Raw genomic sequence first — 19,941 nt, forward strand, 5'->3', positions numbered from 1 at the left:
GCTGTCAGGTTTTATTAACATTGATCCTGACCCTTTATAAAATGATGTGCTCGTCAATGCTCATGGTCTTGAATCTTTTCCGAACCACAAAAGAAAGGAAAAGTCCTGGCCCCAATGGCATTGGAGGGCGTGTTCTTATAAACTGTGCTGCTCAGCTGGCAGACATCTTATTTTAATTTTTAAATTATCATTACAGCTGCACGAGGTTCCTCATGTTTTGAAGGCCAATATTAGTTATTGTGCCAAAGAACAATACCCCAAAGTTACTGAACGGTTTCTCGCCTGTGGCACTTACTTCACTGGTTATGGAATCTTTTGAAAAATTGGTTAAGTGTGCACTCATGGAGACTGTTCAGGATAAGTTGGACCATCTCCAGGTTGCCTATATGTCATGTCAGAGTGTTGAGGGCGCTATACTGACTCTTTTACATTTTGTTCTTAAACATCGTGAGGGCCCCCAAGTCCCTTGCGTGGCTACTTTTTATCGACTTCTCCTCTGCTTTTAAGTGCATCCAGCCTCATGTTTTAGCAGACAGACTGAAAAACATTCATAACATTGACGCTGGCCTAAATTGCTGGCTGGTGGACTTCTTAACTGGAAGGTCACGACGTGTGAGGGTGAATCATATTTTATTGAACACCCTTTTTTCCTTTACTGGATCACCTCAGGGTGATCTTACAATCTTACAGTTTTAATGTCGAAACCACTTTTAAGAAGATGTTTTCTTCTTGTTTTATCGAATCTGCTCTTACAGTTTCTTTTATTTGCTGGCATGGCTTATCGTTTGTTAGACAGAAAAAACAGCCGCAGGTTATTGTGAAAATGTGCAGGAATATTGCTGGTACATCTATGAATGACCTTCTTAGCTTGTACAAGGTCAGGTCCCTGAAGAAACCCCAATCGATCTTGGCTGATGTGACCCATCCCCTAAGGGAAACAATTTATCATGTTATCATGATAAATATTGATACATGATATCATGTATCAAAGGGTCATTTATTCCTGATTCTATTACAATGACAATAAAATCCTTTTTGTTGTATCTTTGTTGTTATGTTAATGTTTGTATTGTTTTATGTTATTTGTGCTGCCCGCTGTAAAACTAATTGCCCCTTGGGAATAATAAAGTTACCTTGAACCTTGATTCACTTACGTACTGCAATTAACTACAGACTTCATTCATTCACAATGTGAAATGCACAAGCTACCCAGCACTAGTTGAATATCTAAAACTCTAATTATTTTATTCAAAACACATGATAATACAGACAACGTATGAAGTCATTAAATTTAGATCCATCCAATTAAAGTGATGTATCCCTGATCATTAAAGCACAATTTTTACAGAAAATGTATTCAGGAGACACATGCACTCTCGCACTTGCATCTCGTGAAATGTAAACACTTTTCTGATAGGACTTTGCTTTGATGTTTTTCTCCTTGACTTTGATTTTTGCTGCCTTGTACCTCATGTGTAAGTCACTTTGGATAAAAGCGTCTGCTAAATGACTAAATGTAAATGTACATGTGGAACAAATCTGGCCTAGAGTTGCAGCTGAATTTGTAAACAGCATCACATTTAATAGTGTTAAAAATGCTTATATAGTTAGAATCATGCCAGGAAATATCACTTTCTTAGTAGAGTACATGTACCTAGCATTTTAATTATTGTAATTTGTTACTATAGTTTAGAAAACGCAATATAGACCTGGGTACCATACAGTTCCAAATTGAGCCAGATTTCTAAAACGGAAAGTCTAAAGCAGCTATTATATAAAATGTGAAAACAAAACAGTTTTCATATAAATGATGCGATTAACATGGCGAGTTTTGCAGCACGTAACGTTTTCATCAGATCACAGCTGATCTTCACACCTTTAACCGCCACTCGGCAGTGACGCCTGTCGTACTGCAGGTGGCGCCGTGTGCTTTACGAGCCGCAAGGAAAGGCCACGAAGAAGAAATGATTCGGTAAAATATATCCGTTGAGTCGAATTAAAATGAGAATACGTGTATTTCTGTCTCTAAAAATCTTTAGGAACAAGAACCGGATTTATAAATCCAACTTGAAACACAAAGGAGACGCCTGTCAGTTCAATGGAGCCATTAGCCGCGCTCTTGTTTAGCTAGCTTCCTGTGTATCGTTAGTTTCAGTTAGCTAGCGACCATCCTCACGGCTAAAAGTCATATAGGCTGATTTTTCCCTGCAAGACGGGTCAACATCAATCAACTAACGCCTGATTTAAAAAAAAAGACCAACAGGTAAGATTTATTCAGTAGCTCAAATATGCCCATTACTCCTGTTATAGCCTCACCATCGCCACCTGTTCAGTCTTGGCTAACTACATAAGGAGGGACACCGACTCCAACGCTCTGCTCTCATGTGCTCAGGGAAAACATGAAACGATACGCGCCTGCTGTTGTGAAAGTTAACAAAATGATAAGAAAAACGCTGCTACAGCGATTCAGTTGGAAACATTCCCTATGCTCGGTTTAGTCCAAACCATGGACTTATACCTATCGAAGGGAAAAGCAAAGGCGTTAAACAATTAACAGCCGAGTCGCCTTTTTTAGTTTTCTGCCACTCAGTTGCTTTTACACCCGAAGGTTTAGGCTGCACCTGTGCATCCTGCCGGGCAGCTTACTTCATTTATATCGGAGCTTTAGTAACTGCAAAACTCCTAACTTGTAAAGCATTATGCTCGTCACCTCAGTTTCAAAGCACGGTTGTTTCTCTCTGACATGAAGTGAAAGTACAAAGCAGCATAAAAAGACAACACTAAAGTCGAGTACAAGTACATCACGTTTGCCCTTAATCCCAAACGTTAACAGCATCTTTCTCCTCTCTGCTGCGAAGGCCTGTCTGTCCCACATGGCTTCATCAGAGGTCAGCATGCCAGAAATGAGCGAGGTTGTGATCGTCACTATACCAGACACTGGGAGCGAGGACCTGCCCTCAGTAGTGGAGGAGGATAAAGCAGTGCTAGTGACTACAGAGGTAGCCCCTCAGTCCAGGTAAGGTAGTGCACACGGCTTGGTGGTCGTCAGAAGAGAGACACACTGAACAAAATGCTCAATATCTGAGGAGACCTGAAACTAAGAAAACATTTGTTTTTTCCAGGGAGAACGTCCTCACAGAAGCACCAGTGGAAGCAGAAGCCGAGGCCAGCAGATCAGTCTCACTGTCAAATGAGGAGTCGGTCATTGGTAATGTGACATGCGTTTGAAATACACTGCCACTATCATTATCACAACTCGCTGTGCATTTGTCGGAAGAATAAATGGATGCAGCACAAAACTGTAGTTGAGCAGTAAAAAGATCAAACTTCATCAGTGAACACACCAACCATGTCAAAATGAAAGCTTCCAATAAAACTGTGCAAGTCAAGGTTCTCATGCAGTTTATCTGTATTGTTTGTTTTTTAATTGAATATTGGAGCTCATACATTTGTGTTCAGGTGTAGAAACCGTTTTACTGATGTAATATCTAAGTTACAACACAGTGCAGTTGACTAATGCTGCTGACACCGCGATCAATGTATCGGATTGTTCCACGAAAATATGTGCGGTGGAAATAAAATGTTAACCAGTGACTGGTCAGAAATTTGTTGTAATATGCTTAAAACACTTTTGCCACTATGGACAATTGTGTGTAAACAATTTGTGTAACAACAAATTGTTTCATTTCAAAATACATTTACAGAATAAAGAATTGTAAATACTTTCTGAAGTGAGGGTTTCTACACACATTCATAACACAGTAGGATTTGATATAAAGGATTTTGACAATAGTTCAATAGTTCTTAAATGTTCAGCAGTGCAACACTGTTGCCCGTGAGAAGAACTTCACAGATTGATCAAAAAAGGAGATGTAGTTGTTGACATTGCACTGACGGTATTAAATAATGATTAATGTGCCCAGAACAAAACAAATGTGTATAATGTTAAAAATCATGTGAAAATCATGTCCAATCGATTACACTTGATATCGAGTTTGTTGGCTTGACAAATGTTTTTTTGCTCTCTGCTACCCTGCAGTAAAGTTGAGTGAGGAGGTAGATGTGGAGGCCGATGTCTTCTACCCAATCACCTGTGGAGATGCCAAAGCCACGCTGGTCTGGAAGAAGTTTGTCTGTCCTGGGATCAATGTGAAATGTGTCCAGGTGTGTGCTGTCGACTCAACACAACACAGCTTGTGAACAGTCAAATTGTTGAGCACATTTGAAATAATGCAGATTAAAGTCCAGAGGATCCCAACTGTTTTTCTTTCCTCTGATCAGTTCAACGAGCAGCTCATCAGTCCAAAGGAGTTTGTGTGTTTAGCAGGGAAATCCACTCTGAAAGACTGGAAAAGAGCCATCCGCCTTAATGGGACCATGCTCAGGTCTGGACTAATAACATACACACAAGCCTCTTTCACATACGAACTTGACAATAAGGTTCGCACATTGTCATTTCCCACTTGTAACACAGAGCAGTATGCTGCAGGAAGCAGTGTTCTGCTAATGGCCTGCACTTATCTATCTTTAGAATCAATGTAAGATCCAGAAACTTGCAATAAAGAAGCTTGTTGGATGGGAGATGGAATTATATAAAACTGTGAAATCTCCATAAACATACTGTTAAAACATCAGGCAAATATTGTTATCCAAGCATGATGTGTAGATGAACTGTGAACCAGCATAGACTCTAGTATTACACCTTGTGTTTCAATAGCTCTATAATCCCACAAATGTCTTTTCACCTGCTTGTCCAGAGAGAAAATGTGGTGTATCCACATGACGTGACTCGTGCCTCCTTCCACATCTATTACAGAAAGATCATGGACTCGGGTGAACTGGACTTCTTCCAGCATGCAAAGGTCTGCTCCAACACCTGCCGCAGCACCAAGATAGACCTGGTGGGAAGTAAAGTCTCCACCATCAGTGATCATTCTGCTGACTTGGTTCCGGCTACTCCCTCATCGGCCGATTGTAAGTTTCACTAGCTCCCGGCTCCGGCTTGTTTCGACTTTAACCTGACGGTGACATGATGACACACACACTCTGCGCATAGCATAAATGGAAGGTGCGGTTTAATTTTGCTCACACGTGTTCCTTGGTCATCAGAAATAACAAAAAGTCATCACGGTGTGTATAAAAAGAAGCTATAGAATAATAATTATAACTGCGTAGTTGCAGTAGTTTCCGTCCCCTTGAGGAAATGTTCTCTAATATTCAGCACGTCTTCCCTCCAAGCAGCGTTTGTATCCTCTCAGGTGTAATTTGAGCCCATTCTTAATGGGATGATAGTTCCACCTGGTTGCTTGTTTGCCCTTTACAGCCAGCTACATACATAAAGGGGGGTGCAAATGATATCATTTCTATCGTTTTACAAATGTTCTTTTTATATGCAAATGGATCTTAAAAATAAACTGCAGTAACGCTGTAGTTCTGAAGCAGTGCTAACCTTTCTTCCACCACGTTGCTGCATTTTCAAATTTGAGTTTCAGTTTAAATGCATTTAGTGTATGTGAAATTCAGAACCTCAAGTGTAATTACTCTTTTCTTATTACTGTTTACATACAAGCTTATACTTATGTAATGCTTTGACTTCAGTTCTTCTTTTATGAGCATTGTCGGTGTGGTAAACTCCGATCGGCCATAACATTATGACCACTGACTGCTTTTCTCATGACAATGGTGGCAGGAATTGGGTGGGACATATAAAGCAGCAGGTGAACGTTTTATCCTCTACGCTGGTTTGTCAGAAGCAGGAAACACGGGGCAGTGTGAGGGTTTGAGGGACTTGGACTGATATTGGTCAAAGTGCAGTGATGTGGTTCAATGAGATTTGTTTACTGTTTGTGTCGTAGTGAACGGAGCAGGAGCCTCCTTCCCAGAGGTGCCGGAGGAAACATCAGAGTGGGTCACAGCCATCGGAGGTGATCAGCAGCCTGCGTACACACATTCGCCATCACGCGGAGTAAACTGATTGAATCGATGTGTTGTTCTTGTTATAATGCAGATAAAGTGTGTGTGTGTGTTCAGAGGACTCTGTAGCCTTCTGGCGTTCCGTGAAGGAGGCAGGACTGCTGGAGGATGTGGTGGAGGACTTCCACAAGGAGCTGCAGGAGGTGCTGAAAGGGCTGCAGGAGAGAGTGTGTAACCCACCACTACAGGTCAAAGGTTAGAACCACACACACACACACACAAAACTGACAAACGTCCAACTCAAGGCACTATGGGACGGATTTTCTCTGGTGTGAAGCAAAGCTGGACATGGACCAACATGCTGCAGTTGGTGACTTGTCCCTGGAGTGAGTTGCCATCAGGTCCCACATAAATCTCTCAACTCTAAACTTACCCTTCACTTATTAGCAGTGTGTGAATGAACCAACACTTTTAGCCACATCTGTATGAGACTGTTTAACATGAACGCTTTCGTTTTTTTTTTTCAGATGCTGTTTTGCTCAACAATATAGTGCAGAACTTTGGGATGTTGGACCTGGTGAAAAAGGTTCTGGCCAGTCACAAGAGCCAAATGGACCGTTACAGAGAGCAGTACACTCGCAGCCTCGCTGGTCAGTACAAGTCTTCATCACACACATCTGTGTTGCTTGACCTCATTGAAAGGGTTAATAAAGTGTGTGTGTGTGTGTGTGTGTTATCTTCTGCAGCTCTGGAGCAGCAGTGTGATGAGCATAGGAAGCGAGCCAAAGAGCTAAAAAGCAAATCCCAGCACCTCAACAACGTCCTGATGACCCTCACCCCGGTCCCTTCACCCCCTCTACCCAAGCGCCCCCGGCTGACCCGCGCCGCCTCTGGCCCAGCCTCTGTGGGCGGCGCTCCGACCCAGATCACTCTGCCTCTCAACCAGCTGACCAGCTTGCCTCTGGGCAAAGTGCTGACCGTGTCAGGATCCCCGGGCGGCGGGTACACCCTCCTGACCTCCCCGCTCTCTGGGTCAGAGCTGGCAGCTGACGCATCTAACCTGACGGTGCTGTCCACGGTGGCAGGGCAGGAGGGCGCGGTGGGCGCCAGCAGCTCCACCGCCTCCACTGCGTTTGTTAAAGTGGGCCCTCAGTTCCAGCAGTTCCAGCTGGTGACGCTGCCGGCCGCGCTGCAGAGCCTGGCCACCACGCAGGGCACCGCCGTGCAGCAGCAGATCGGCAGCATCAGTGTGTTAGAAGCCATGGAAACCACAGCGGAGGACTCGCAGGAGGAAGGCCGGGCTGATGATGGGGATGAAGGTCAGCCAGAGCCGGTGAAAGAGGACGACGGGGAGCAGCCAGGGACGCAGCAGTGAGACAAATCACAGCTGTTCTCTTGTAATTGCCTTCACTTGGTCGTTTGGATTGAATGCGCGTTCTCGTCCACATTCTGCCTTCACTGCGTGTCATTTCACATAACACCCGAGTTTCCATTGTAGAGGTCCTTCAGCTTTTAGGATCCAAATGAAAGGGGCATCTGGTGAGAGGTGTGAGTTTTAATAATTTCTGTAAATATGTATTTATATGGACATTACTTCATAAAGCTGGTTGTGTATGGATTTATTCCATATTAGCTGGAGGATGGGGCATTGTTGGTTTGTTAATAAATGCTCAGTTTCTAAGAACAAAGTGTGTGTGTATATTATAAATATTATTGCCTTCATTATTGTGTAATGTTTTGTGTTTGATAATCAAATCTAGACTGACAGGACACTTACTCACTTTTTGCCACATCGTGATGTTTTTCAGCATGTACATTTATTTGGTATCTGCCCTCAGGTATTAAGATTTTGAAATGAGATATGAAATGAGTTTTTCCCTTTAAATGCAAAGGCCTTTAATGTTTACTTCTGTCACTGGAACACAGTGAACCCGGGGCCTTGTAGCTAAGTGCAAGTACTCGGCTTCATGTTTCTCTCACATTGAAGTACTAAGAAACACGGGGTGATTTCTCTGGGCCTCATGTTGACTGAGTTACTAAAAAAAAACAGTATTTTTAATACTAATGAATTTACTGCAAAGTAAAGTAATGCAGGTTTGGTCCACATGTGCCTCATTAGGTTTCTGCACAAAGTTTAACTGATGCAGGCTCAAGAAGAGAACCACTTCAAAAACCTCATTTCTGACCTTTTTTCTCTATAAAAGGTTAGTTTCAATAATCAAATGTTGGTTAGACTAGTTAGTAAAAGCGCTCATTATGCAGCTGTTGTTGCAGCTGTTAAAGATGGAAGTAATTCCAACCACTTTATGTACTTACAGATGGTTAATGCATCACACGTATTTACCAGCTGAAAGACTTTGTGTGTAAATGTAGTGAAGTAAGACTTAATTCGGTACATGCGTTTATTCGCCACAAGATGGCGCCGCAGCGTCAGTGTTCACTGCTCGGACTTTTATGGTTCAGATTCACTTCAGATTGGCTCCGAGTATTTTAAGTCAGTTAAGTTTAGATCAGTAGAAAAACAAATAGATTTTAGATTAATGGACAACGAAGCAAGTATTTAGTTTGCTTTGCAGGAAACATCTGTCAGTGCTGAAATAAATGACAACGCATCTGTCACTTATTAATGTCAGGACGCACTTGGCACAAACGACATCACATTTTTACCTTTTACCACGGGCTACAAAATAAAGTGCTACTCGGTGTATATTTTGCTGCGTTAGCGTTTTATTAACTATTTTATGAGACTCTGAGTGCGATAATATCAAGTTTCCAATACTCTCAGTGGAGTTTGGCAGAGAAACGCACGGCGGCTGTAACCAGTCGCAAAAATACAACTTGCTTTGACGTGGTTAAGCAAACAGGAAAGTGGGTTTATTCTTGTTTTTATTAAACAAGCATCCTTTTATTTAATGACAGACGACGATGGCAATAACACACAGATGGCATTTGAGTAAGTAAGAAGCAATAGAGGCAGACACAGGACATTTGGGGGATAAATTGTGACATTTCAAGTTCCTCCTAGTTTTGCTTTTCTCAGCAGGGTTCGTCTATAAGTCATCATAGGAGTAATATGGCTCCTCGACAGAGCGCACAGAGATTTTGAAGTGGCGGCGCAGAAAGCCTCCGTACCGCTTGTCCCACTTGATGTTGTTCAACTTTGGTCGGATCCTCCTCATGAAGCCTCCGTATCGCTTCTGCAGCTCCTCGGGCTCCAGGTTCTCCTGCTCTAAGGAACTACTCCTCTTTGTCTTGGGGCCGAATTTGCGTAAAAAGCCGCCGTAACGTTTGACGTCATTACGGAGCATCTGATCCTCTGGAGCGTCGTCTGTGTCCCCAGGTGTGTCCGCGTCTCTCGCCTCCAGCTTCTTCAACAAGTCCTCGTAGTTCTTGGGCAGCAGCGCGGCCTTCATGATGTAGTTTTCGCGCCACGGAGAGGTGAAAATTTTGTTCTTGCTCTTGTCGATCCTCTTGATGAAGCCGCCGTAGCGTTTGACCAGGTCTGCCTGCTGACTCTCCTCCTCCTCCGCAGCCTCATCCTGATTAAAGTCCGTCACCGCCGGAGCCTGGCCGCAGCTCTCCAGCTGCTCTTCACACTCCTCTCTGCACGTCTGCGGGGCCCAGAGAGGCAGAGAGAGAGAGAGAGAGAGAGAGAGAGAAAGTGTGAAACCAACACACACTGGATGAAGTGTACAGAGGCTCCACTAAGCCAGTTTGAGTCAAGTAACCGTGCAGCCGCAAGTCCATCATAATCCTGCTGCCCAAAGCTGAAAGACTGAGACATTATCACGCACGTCACATTGGGCTACAAATGGACCTAACAGGCTAATGAAACAGTGTCTTCTGCTTCTGCTGCCTTCATTCAACATACAAAATCTTAAGCCTGAAGTCCATGAAATACAACAGACAGAACCTGAGAGCTGCTCTCACCAAGCTGCTGAAGGCTGAGTCGCGGCTGAGGATTTGTTGCGCACATTTCTGACACTGTGAGGAGCAATCTGTGTGGACGGAGGGCGGCAAGCTCAGCATCAGCACCAGGACATACCACTCCATTCTGCACCAGATCCCTGCCACACACACACACACACACACACACACACACATCAAAAACAACAGGTTAGTCTGGATGAGACTGCATCAGAGTTAAGTTGGCTTCGTTGGAAGATTTGCAGACTCTAGAAATGAATCTAAACTTTATCAGCACTGATGAAAATGACACATTTTAAAGGATATTGTTGATTCGGTCTGTGTTAAAAATAACTCGGTCAAAGGAAACAATTGTTGATCCTGTAGAATTGTCCGCAATGCGTAACGCTACGCTTGCGCCAAGTAGAGAAGCACGACATTTAGTTTAAGTTAAACATTCAGAAAAAGTAGAGATTGTACCTCAGGAGTTGGACAGATACTTCCAGTCGTGTTAAGACTCACAGAGGCGCATCTACCATCAAGTGAAAAGTCGCTTTCCGCCTTCCAGCACTTGTGTGTTTCTGTTGCGCGCCAGTCGTCGCCGCGTCTTTTTATCGCCGGAGACTTGGCTGTGTCACCGCAGCGCATCATGATGGGAGGGAAAAATACTGCGTAAATAAACCCACCGCCTCCCCGCTCCAGGAGTTTTAACAACGCCCACACAGAGAAGTTATAGGAGCAGCATTGCAGTTGATCCCACCAGCACATCATCATCATTCATTCATTCATTCATTCATTCATTCATTCATCATCATCATCATCCTACTTGGGGAGGGTCAAACTGATCAACATCACACTGAAATCAGTGAACAAAGGAAAAAAAAATTTTTTTTCCTGAAGACCGAAAGGCAATAAATTACAAGCGGAAGTCAGGAATCACTTGAAGGAACGTTATGACAAAATGAATCTAAATATGAAAATGACGAATTATACTTTGCCCAATAAACTCCTTATGCAATATTAACAAGCGCTGATTCGGGCATTGCACTGGTCCCCAGGACTGATGGATTTTACTCAACACACAAACGGAGATGAAAGTGCTGAGAAAATGAGTTGAAAGATGCTAAAATGTGCAGCATCAAGCGAATCACAGATGGTCACGTTATGGGAACATTGACTTAAAAAAAAAAGACACAGTGATATTAGTGTTCAGTAATTAAAACTGCTCACTTCTCTTCAGAAAATAATATAAAGGGATGTAGTTTATCAGGGCTGATTCACAGCAACTATTGTCCAGCATCATGTTTCAGAGACTGAAGAAGTTGTAGCAATGCAGTTTTTCCAAGACTCAAAGCTGTTGCTGGGGCTGTTGGGCGCCAGGGGCGGATCTAGAAATATTTTATTGGGGGCCCAGTCTACGTCCTATTGCACATCTTAAAACTGACCCTACAAGATCCACATACTAAGATCCTGCAAAAACCAGGTCTACCTGCGTCACCTACTAAGGCCTGGTCAGGTCAACAGGAAGTCAGCTCACCACCTGCCACAGAAAGTATCGCGTGCTCAGCGACATCTGGGTCTCTGTACAGCTGGAGGTCCAAAAAAGTGTCTCGTGAAAGCACGTACTCACGTGCACGTGGCACTGACTGGGGGCAGGAGTACTGAACATCGCCTGCGCTAAAACGCAGAAGAAGAAGAAGAAGAAGGGGACTGTGTCTTCACCTGCTGTAAGACACACAGGACACGTTTTCCCGGGTCCTGTCTGTAGTAGACGGTGTGCAACCTGGATTGGACCACACGGTCATCACAGAAACCACAAAGTGACAGGCATCACCCAGGAGGACGCATTCGTTTTTATTAGAGTCTCTGAACAGTTCATGCAGAAAAGCAGCTCATCCCTAAGGCTTCATTACGCAGGACACGTTGTACACATTGACAAAATGTACTGTATCATTTGATATTCATTCACTGAGACCGTGTCTCTCTTGGCCGTTAAATGTTTGAGTGTCTCGTTATTTCATTCCCAATGAGCCTCTGTCACTTTGACAAAAGGTTCCTAAGCAACATGGAGCAGGTTTTTTTTCTTTGTGTTCCTCCTTTTATCCTCGTTTATGTCTTGATATGAGGCTGAGTGTTATGTTGGCTCCAAACCTCTTTGACATCTGCAGCTGCTGCACTGATTTATTGGCTTCTCTATATTTACACGCACTACTGTCTCTTATCATCCTCTGATCCAGTCACAATCATTCACCTGTAATGTGATTATGGTCAAATACTGGCGGCTGCTGAAGTACAATCAGAAAATATATGTACTTTATTCGAGTATTTACATTTATATAATTAGACTTTATTACGCTTCTGTTCGACTTCAGTTGCTGGTTCTGGTTGGATTTATCAAAACAAACAAACCCTGTCCGTAGCAAAAAACATGAAGTCTCATACTTCTCTCATCATGAAGTAGCCAAGCAACCAGCTGAGATGTACTGAAGTAAACCGGAGAAAGTAAAGTGTATTGTATTTTTCAAAATACTGTTACGGACCTTATGTTGAAAGTACTAAGTCTGCATGAGTAGATTTAATCAAATGTAATACTACAAAGTAGTAGGATCAGTTAAAAGACAAAATGATACAAAAATGTTGAAAAATTGACATAAAATGCTAAAAGTGGTAGAAAAAGCTATTAGCTACAAAGATTACAGACACAAAATGAGCAAACAGCAACACAAAAATGTGACGGCCTCATTCGTGGTCATTTTAGAGTCTGCACACGTGTTGGGGGGCGGTTACCCCGTCTTTGCCTCAAAATCAATCCACGTCCAGAGTTTACTTTTAAAGAGGGCGGATGTTTGTTGCACCGAAACCTCTGGACAGGTTGGAAATATTTGCGAACGTGGAAGTTAGTAAATGAAAACAGCATTTTTTTTTTTTTTACAGAAAAGGAATTTGAAGAAAACAGTGATGTGTAGGACTTTTCCTGAAAACACTTCTCACTTATACTCTTATCACTTCAGTTCTGACTAAGATGTGAGAAAATCTACTTTTTCAAATGAAGACATTTGGGCTCGTGCACACTTTTAACTTGGATGGGCAGTGGGATTTCTTCCACGTTACCCCAGGAGGTGAATGCAGCTGCGACGCTCTCGACTTCTTAAATCGTGGCTCATCAACAGACAGAGTTGTGTCCTTCAAACACCCGTTGCTTTAGTCGACAAGTCTTTGTGCATTGTCGTGTCATCTTCATTGGTATCGTTAGCAACACGCCCACACAAGTGCAGCCCCCTGAGTTTTTTTTTTTTTCCCTTCCTTTTTAAAGGCAATTCTATTTCTGGCCCAGAAAGACTGCCCCGATTCACGATCAGGTTCAGAACAACAGCAAGAGATTTGGATTTCAGTGAGATTTCCTGACTACATAAAGTCCATTTAAACAACTAGTGGTTTCAGATTTTCAAATAAAATTCTTTTAAAAAGCCAAAGTGAGTCAACACAAGTTGCTAATTTTTATTTTAATCATCTCAGCAAAATAAAGTTTAACACCAACTGTCTTCATTGCACACATCACTTTCACAGAACATCAGCGTAACGTGAAGCTCCGTTAAAGCGTCTTGACAACCTGCACACAGGGCCATCAAAGGAAATTGGACCAGAGGTGGTGAGGATGGCGACTGATGTTACGTTAGTATGGGAAGCGCTGCGGGACTCCAGTGAAGATCAGTGAGAACCAAACATCCATCATCTGCGACTGCTGATCCTGTTCAGGATGGTGGTTTGTGCTAAAGTGTGATTCATCAGACCAGGGGCAACTTGGAGGACACACTGAATGGGAAGCAGGTCTGCAACAAAGACTGGGGTAAAAATCCACCACGGCCATGAGGAAGCTGATCTCCCGTGATCTGACGAGTTTGGTTGCAGTGGTTGCTGCTAAACAACCAGCCACAAATCACGTGGCTGATATTGGGTGGGAAACCTGAATTGGGTCAGTCAATAAAATTAACACAGGTTGAGTTTTTTTTCTGTTTAATCTTGTTTTACGGTCACAAACCGCTGAATGAGACGTCAAGAAAAACTAATTTAAGTTCCGGTGTTTGCACTTTTTATTTGTACTTGCATGTATTGTTTCCCGTTACTTCACACTTCACTACATTCCAGATGTCAATATTTATTGTTGTACTATTTTTGACATGAGTTCCTTTGCAGATTCAAAGTATCAATACAAAAGTTTGCCTGATAATAAGATAAAATTGTATGGATTCCAAGTCGTGATCACCACATCAGGTCCGTTCTGCACAATCAGTACCTTTACTTCTGGCGTTTGTCTATATTGTATTAAAATTTCAAGGCAGGGATCAATCAGTGTGTATTTGGGCTACTCACATATCAGAGTACTTGGATTAAGTACTCTGCTCTTTCACTGCTGTATGTGTCCTGGTTCCTCGGAGCTTCTGTCGTCTTTCCGTCAGATGACACAGTGAAGAGGAGGATCTCTGAGCTCCAGCCACATGAAACAGCAGCTTCCGGTCCAGCAAACCATATAAGACGCTCGTGTTTCTGCTTTCCTCCTGAAGGACGAGGCTGTGTTTGTTTCTGCTGTTTTCAATAAATGATTAATCCACTCCTTAGGCTCTTCGCACACACGCACAGCCGCACATGCACGAGCTGGGTTTTGACCGATTCCAAAATGCCGATAGTTTGGCTTTGTTGACTAAGAACAGCTGATCTTTTATGTATCGTTTAAACTGGATCAGTTCTCCGGTAAAACAAAGTAAAATTTCTGCTACATCACATGATGTTCGTCCTGGTTTGAAAGGTTTCGTGGGATGACGCACAGAATTTGAGCTAATTAAAGTGGGATCCAGTGGATTTTTTGTTCCCCCAAAAATCTCCCTAAATGTTGTCTCATTACTGTCTAGTCACTTTAGTCCTAATGAGAGTTTGTTAAAATAGTTAATACTTTGGTCTGAGTCCTCATCAGTTATTACTGTGTGAAAAAGCTCCAGGAGCAGCACGAGTCTTTTAGACGATTTTTTTCGATAATAAATTAATAATCACTGTCTCTACTAAGGGAGTGACCAGGTAATGGCTCGGTATAAGCAATGGACACCTTTAGGTAACTGAGGGATTAACACACAGTTCATAAAGTGGAAGCTAAACTCAAAGAGCTGCAAACAGCCCAGGAAGTTTCTGTGGGGTAACCATGAAACAGAGCGTCTTGTTTCCACTTTATTTTATGATGACGATCTGTGGTGACATGGCAGCTCTCGAGAAGTGGAGCCATTTCAAACCATGTGTTGCTGTTTAAAAGTAAAAGTCGAAATAGCACAAATGAAAGCAACAGTATTTATTTAGCACCTTTTGAAGGAAAAAAATACGCTGATTCCAAATACGCTGAGACGGTGATTCTAACCTTAATACAGGAACTGATAAAACTAGAACGAACTTATTGGGATATTGTTGTGTCAAAAATGGAATTTACACGAAGTTACAGTGACTTTGACCTTTGACCTTTAGTTCATTCTTTGAGTCTCGAGCAAACCATTGGTGCCCTAAAATATTACTGTTATGCACTGGATCGGGTCATTTCCGGATCCAGACATTTAGCAACGTCTTTGAAGATGAATTCGGAAATGCCTTCAGTGTGACGGCTGACTGTTGTCAAATGACTTGGAGAAGTTCACCATGTACTGATTTACAGGGTTAAATTATCATTGTGACTGACACATGACAGCCACAAGCTGCTTCTAGTAGTAACTGTGCCAGTCTGTTGAGTGTAATTCAAGCAAATGTCCCAATTTCAGCTCATTTGGTTTTATGCCTGGCTAGAAAAAAAGCAGCATGCAGGAACACGCAGTCCAGCTGAGCATGGATGGCTATGAACAAGCAGGAAGCGAAGACAGCTGCAGGACAGGTCCCGGCATTGGTGACATCAACCACAGTGAATTTTTAACCAAGTTCTCAAATCAGTTGATTAAAGAATTAAACTGCATCACTGTCCAAATACTTGTGGACCTCTGTCTCTTCCCATGTGTGGAGCTCTGTGACCATCGGATGAGCATCAGGGCATCTTAAGAACTTGCTGTTAAAAGCAACAAGGTCAAAGGGACGAGGCTGTCGACACCAGTTCACTACGAGTGTTCTTGAACTTTTAAGCTGTAACCATGACAACCAAGGTCAGTCAGTCATGTCCCATGTCCAGAAAAGTTGGGATGTTTTGTGAAATGTGAATAACGATCTGCAAATCATTTAAAACCTATTCTTAAAGTTAAATAGTACAAAGACAACATATAAAATGCTGAAACTGAGAAATGTTGTTGTTTTCTTTTCCTTCTTTTTTTCTTTCGTACCAGCCACACGTCCCAGAAAAGTCGGGACATGGACATGTTTTAACAACATGCTTCTTTAGAATTGTAGCTGCTCAGGCCTGTTTGTGGTATTCGTCACTTCATAAGCCACGTTTTAAATGGGTGATGAGATTTTATCATTATTCCAAATGTAATTAGAATGAAATCAGTGTGCTGATTGTCAGCTGACTTTACGATCATTTTTCTAAAAAGATTATTTCACAAAGAAGGACCACACACTCAAATCTGATGTAAAGTAAGTGTGAGTTTGTTAACGATAAAATGTCTGACTAGCATCTGCTGAATAGGAACTTGGAGGGATGATTGAACGAGACGACGTCTGGACAAGGAAGCAAAAATGTACTAAGGCAACATTTATTGGTAGTCTATCGGCCAATGAGATATCGCTCTAACACACACCCACACACTTATACGCACTCTCACACACAAACGATACTCAATGATGTGTGTAGCCCCGGGTTTCGTGAACGCTCCCCCTTCCTCTGTTTGAGCAGCCTTGTTTGCATTTACATTCCCCGGTAACCTGGAGACACCTGCATCTCCCAGAGAACACTGGCTTACTACTCCCACATGCTGCCACACACACACACACACACACACACAATATAAAGCCTGGTGTTATCTTATGTGTCATGATTTACAGTACAATTACTCAGATACTCAGACCCTTGTTTGTCTTGTGTTCAGTGGCTATGAAATAACCAACATCCTCATCGTTTGTGACATGTTTCTGTTTGTGTGGCAACACAGAGTCATGGCAATGAGTTGACAGGTAAACTCCCCTAAGGCTCGTCCATCATCATCATCATCATCATCATCATCACCACCCCCCCCCCACATACACTATGACGCCTCACACCTCCACCAATACGAACGATCTGTTATGAGACAAAAGCGAGGTGAGCGCACACGCGAGAACAACACCGCCAACCTTAGCTTTACACCGTATCTATCTGGTGTGAAGGTAACCATAGCAGCCATCACCACCATAAATAACCCGTCTTGATGGGTGTGGGGGATCACTGTATATGTTTTCAACGCATTAAATAGAAAATTAGGGGGAATAACAATCCAGATGGTGGGGATGCTGACAGGCATGGGGGGGTGGGGGGTGGGGGAGGTCACTGAAAGCCTCCACTAACTTTAGCCTTCGACGTCACTTGTGCACAGCTAATGACGAAACTTTTCAAGTGTTGTCAAAGTTTCACGAGGCGACGCAGTCCAGCCAAGCAGTGAAGCCGCAGGAAGTGAAAAGCAGCTTGTCCGTGAGCTGGAATCAAAGGCGACTCGAAGCGCTGCTGTTTCAAACCGAGGGAGCCTTGAATGGAGCTGAATAGATGTTCTCCCTTACAAACGCAACAAAAGTGTGTGAAAAAAGCAGCCTTGACACTCATTAAAATGACGTTGGTGCTGGCGGACGGAGAAAGAGTCTGGGTGCAATATCCCTAATGTGCTGCCATCAGACTTTATAAACAGTACGCTGCCTTCGAAAACACACTTTCTCACAGGCCTGAAAATGACATTTGAAAGGGCGGCGCATGATGTTGACTTATAGGTGCAGAAATACGGTTTGAAGCGACATTAACTCAGACGGATGGAAAAGATCGTAAGTCAAAGTAAAATATCTAGAGTTAGCTGTATGGGCCAAGTATGCAGACGCTGTCAAGGACGTGTTCTATAGTAAACTACTTTGTGGGCTGCAGTGGTTGAGTATGTGTAGTGTGTACAGCACAGTACGGGAAGCAGCAATGCAGCAGTAAAGTATGACGTCAGTTGTTATTGAGTGTGATGGCCCGAGGAGAGAAGCTGTTCTGGTGTCTGGTGGTTTTGGCTGTCAGAGCTCTGTAGCACCTGTAAGAGGGGAGAAGCTGGAAGAGGTTGGGTCCAGGTTGAAAGGGGTCAGTGGGGATGTTCTTTGCCCGTTTCCTGGATCAGATGTGAACAAGTCTTTATTTTATTTTATTATTACTTTATTATAGCTTGTGTTGTTTGTAGCACCTTGGTTCTTGGAGGAACGTTATCTCGTTTCTACTGTGTACTGTGTACCACTGTGTATAGTAGAAATGACAATAAAAGCCACTTGACTTGACTTGACTTGAAGTCGTGGACAGTATGTTCTCGTCTCCCTTGTTCGAGTCATTTTGGAATTTGTGTTTATCTTCTTCTTGTTGTTCTTTCAGCTCCTCCCTTTAGGGGTCACCACAACCGATCGTCCACGTTCCATCTCATTCTGCCCTCTTCATCTTCCTCACAATTTCTACCTCACATGTCCTCTCTCACAACGTCCACGAACCTCGTCCTTAGCCTTCCTCATCTCCTCCTGTCCGGCAACTCCATCCTCAGCATTCTTTTCCCAATACACCCCGTATCTGTCCCCTGCACATGCCCGGACCGTCAAAGTCTCGCCTCTCTCACTTTTTGTCTCTGCTGTCCTTCCTGTGCTGTGCCTCTAATATTCTCATTCCTAATCCTGACCCTTCTTGTCACTCCCAAAGAAAATCGCTGCCACCCCCAGCTCCACCTCTTGTCTTTTTGTCAGTGCCACCATCTCCAGGCTGCACAACGCGGCTGCTCTCGCTACCTTCTTGTAAATCTTCCCTTTCTATCACAGCTGACTCCTGACACTCTTCTCCATCCACTCTCCCCCCCTGCCTGCACTCTCTTCTCCCCCCACATGCCTCATTACTTTGAACAGTTGACCTTAGGTATTTAGACTTAACTACCTCTGTCCCTTGTAACATCATCATTCCATCATGGAATTTGTTTTTATCATTTTCCTTATTGTGTGTCTTTTTTCTACCATTGCCTGTTGTTATTTGTTTCTTTTTTTTTTCTTTGTGATGTGATGGTTTCACCTTTTGACTTCTTCGTATCTCTTTGTGGTCGTTTTGTGTCTTTTAACTGAGCACTGTCTGTAGCACCTGTGAAAGTGGAGAACGCTTATTCCAGTTACTTCAAATTGAGGCTCCTAGGCTCGTTCCAAAACCCGTCCGTGCTGTCTGATAGATCAAAACAAATCTAGCAACTATAGCGACAACATATGTGTCTGTAGGTGTATTTACCGTAAGGATATGGCTCAATGTGCCACCTAAAGGATGAAATAAGCAGAAGCTCTTCATTTAAAATATATGTGCATTAAAGAATAATGTAAAGTCACAGCATTAGAGTAAAAAAAAAAGAAACAGCTTAGTATAGAAGCAGGTGAAACTTGTGCCAATTTGATGGATCATGATCCACTCCTATTTTCAAATGTCACACACACACACACACACACACACACACACACACGCTGTCTTAAAGGGCTTTTGATAAATAATCAGAGAGAACTGATCCCTGTACACCAGCTTCCTTTATCAAACTCTGATTAATCCTTGACTTAAAAAGAACTGAGAAACCTTCTGAGAAATATCTTCATTGTGATCTTAGAATTAAAATCCAGTGGTTTATTGAAGTTGAAATGAAAGGCCTTAATACCGCGTGTGAGGAGCTGAAAAAGACAAAGGTTGCTCTTCAGAATTACTTCCTGACTATTTTTAATTTAACTTAAAAAATTCCATTGAATTCTCTAGATTTCGAAGGCGGTCTTCTTTACAAGAACAGACACACAAATCCTTAGTGATCGGGAGACATTCTCACACTCTTTTCAGTTTCTGTGGAGCTCAAGGTCATTTTACAGCAGGGGAAATTTGTGAATGTGAGCCTGCTGAGTCAGACAGGAAGTTGGGATGAAAAGAGGTGAAAAATACGTCAGGTTGATACAATGATA

The 19,941-nt window shown here is 42.9% G+C and overlaps 2 protein-coding genes across 3 annotated transcripts; one reads left to right on the top strand and one right to left on the bottom strand.

Annotated features, from left to right (window-relative positions):
• The first annotated feature begins 1,927 nt into the window (after nt 1-1,927).
• gmeb2 (glucocorticoid modulatory element binding protein 2) lies at nt 1,928-7,589 on the top strand. Its single transcript, XM_067528298.1, has 10 exons — nt 1,928-2,263; nt 2,859-3,016; nt 3,123-3,208; nt 4,040-4,164; nt 4,282-4,385; nt 4,817-4,974; nt 5,856-5,924; nt 6,031-6,168; nt 6,441-6,563; nt 6,660-7,589. The coding sequence occupies exons 2-10, from the start codon at nt 2,874-2,876 to the stop codon at nt 7,286-7,288; spliced, it is 1,575 nt and encodes a 524-aa protein (XP_067384399.1). The 5' UTR covers nt 1,928-2,263; nt 2,859-2,873; the 3' UTR covers nt 7,289-7,589.
• A 1,193-nt stretch (nt 7,590-8,782) lies between these two features.
• Nucleotides 8,783-10,482, bottom strand: pdyn (prodynorphin). 2 transcript variants are annotated; one of them, XM_067527268.1, is made up of 3 exons: nt 10,300-10,436; nt 9,844-9,980; nt 8,783-9,524 (listed from the first exon to the last, which is right to left on the bottom strand). In XM_067527268.1, exons 2-3 carry the CDS (start codon nt 9,964-9,966, stop codon nt 8,964-8,966), a joined length of 684 nt encoding a protein of 227 aa, XP_067383369.1. In that variant the 5' UTR covers nt 9,967-9,980; nt 10,300-10,436; the 3' UTR covers nt 8,783-8,963. The 2 variants fall into 2 exon arrangements, with proteins under 2 accessions (XP_067383369.1, XP_067383368.1); XM_067527267.1 differs by lacking the exon at nt 9,844-9,980 and having other exon boundaries at nt 10,300-10,482.
• Between the last annotated feature and the right edge of the window lie 9,459 nt (nt 10,483-19,941).

This window comes from Channa argus, chromosome 13 (genome assembly GCF_033026475.1).
Source record: "Channa argus isolate prfri chromosome 13, Channa argus male v1.0, whole genome shotgun sequence".
Taxonomy (NCBI): domain Eukaryota; kingdom Metazoa; phylum Chordata; class Actinopteri; order Anabantiformes; family Channidae; genus Channa; species Channa argus.

What these genes read in the sequence shown, in the direction of transcription:
- pdyn (XM_067527267.1), bottom strand. Translation starts at nt 10,470, where the DNA reads ATGATGCGCTGCGGTGACACAGCCAAGTCTCCGGCGATAAAAAGACGC. An exon ending in GTATCTGTCCAACTCCTGAG is followed by an intron (nt 9,525 to 10,299) that starts GTACAATCTCTA and finishes TGGGCCCCGCAG; the next exon opens with ACGTGCAGAGAGGAGTGTGA.
- gmeb2 (XM_067528298.1), top strand. Translation starts at nt 2,874, where the DNA reads ATGGCTTCATCAGAGGTCAGCATGCCAGAAATGAGCGAGGTTGTGATC. An exon ending in GAGGTAGCCCCTCAGTCCAG is followed by an intron (nt 3,017 to 3,122) that starts GTAAGGTAGTGC and finishes TGTTTTTTCCAG; the next exon opens with GGAGAACGTCCTCACAGAAG. An exon ending in GTGGGTCACAGCCATCGGAG is followed by an intron (nt 5,925 to 6,030) that starts GTGATCAGCAGC and finishes GTGTGTGTTCAG; the next exon opens with AGGACTCTGTAGCCTTCTGG.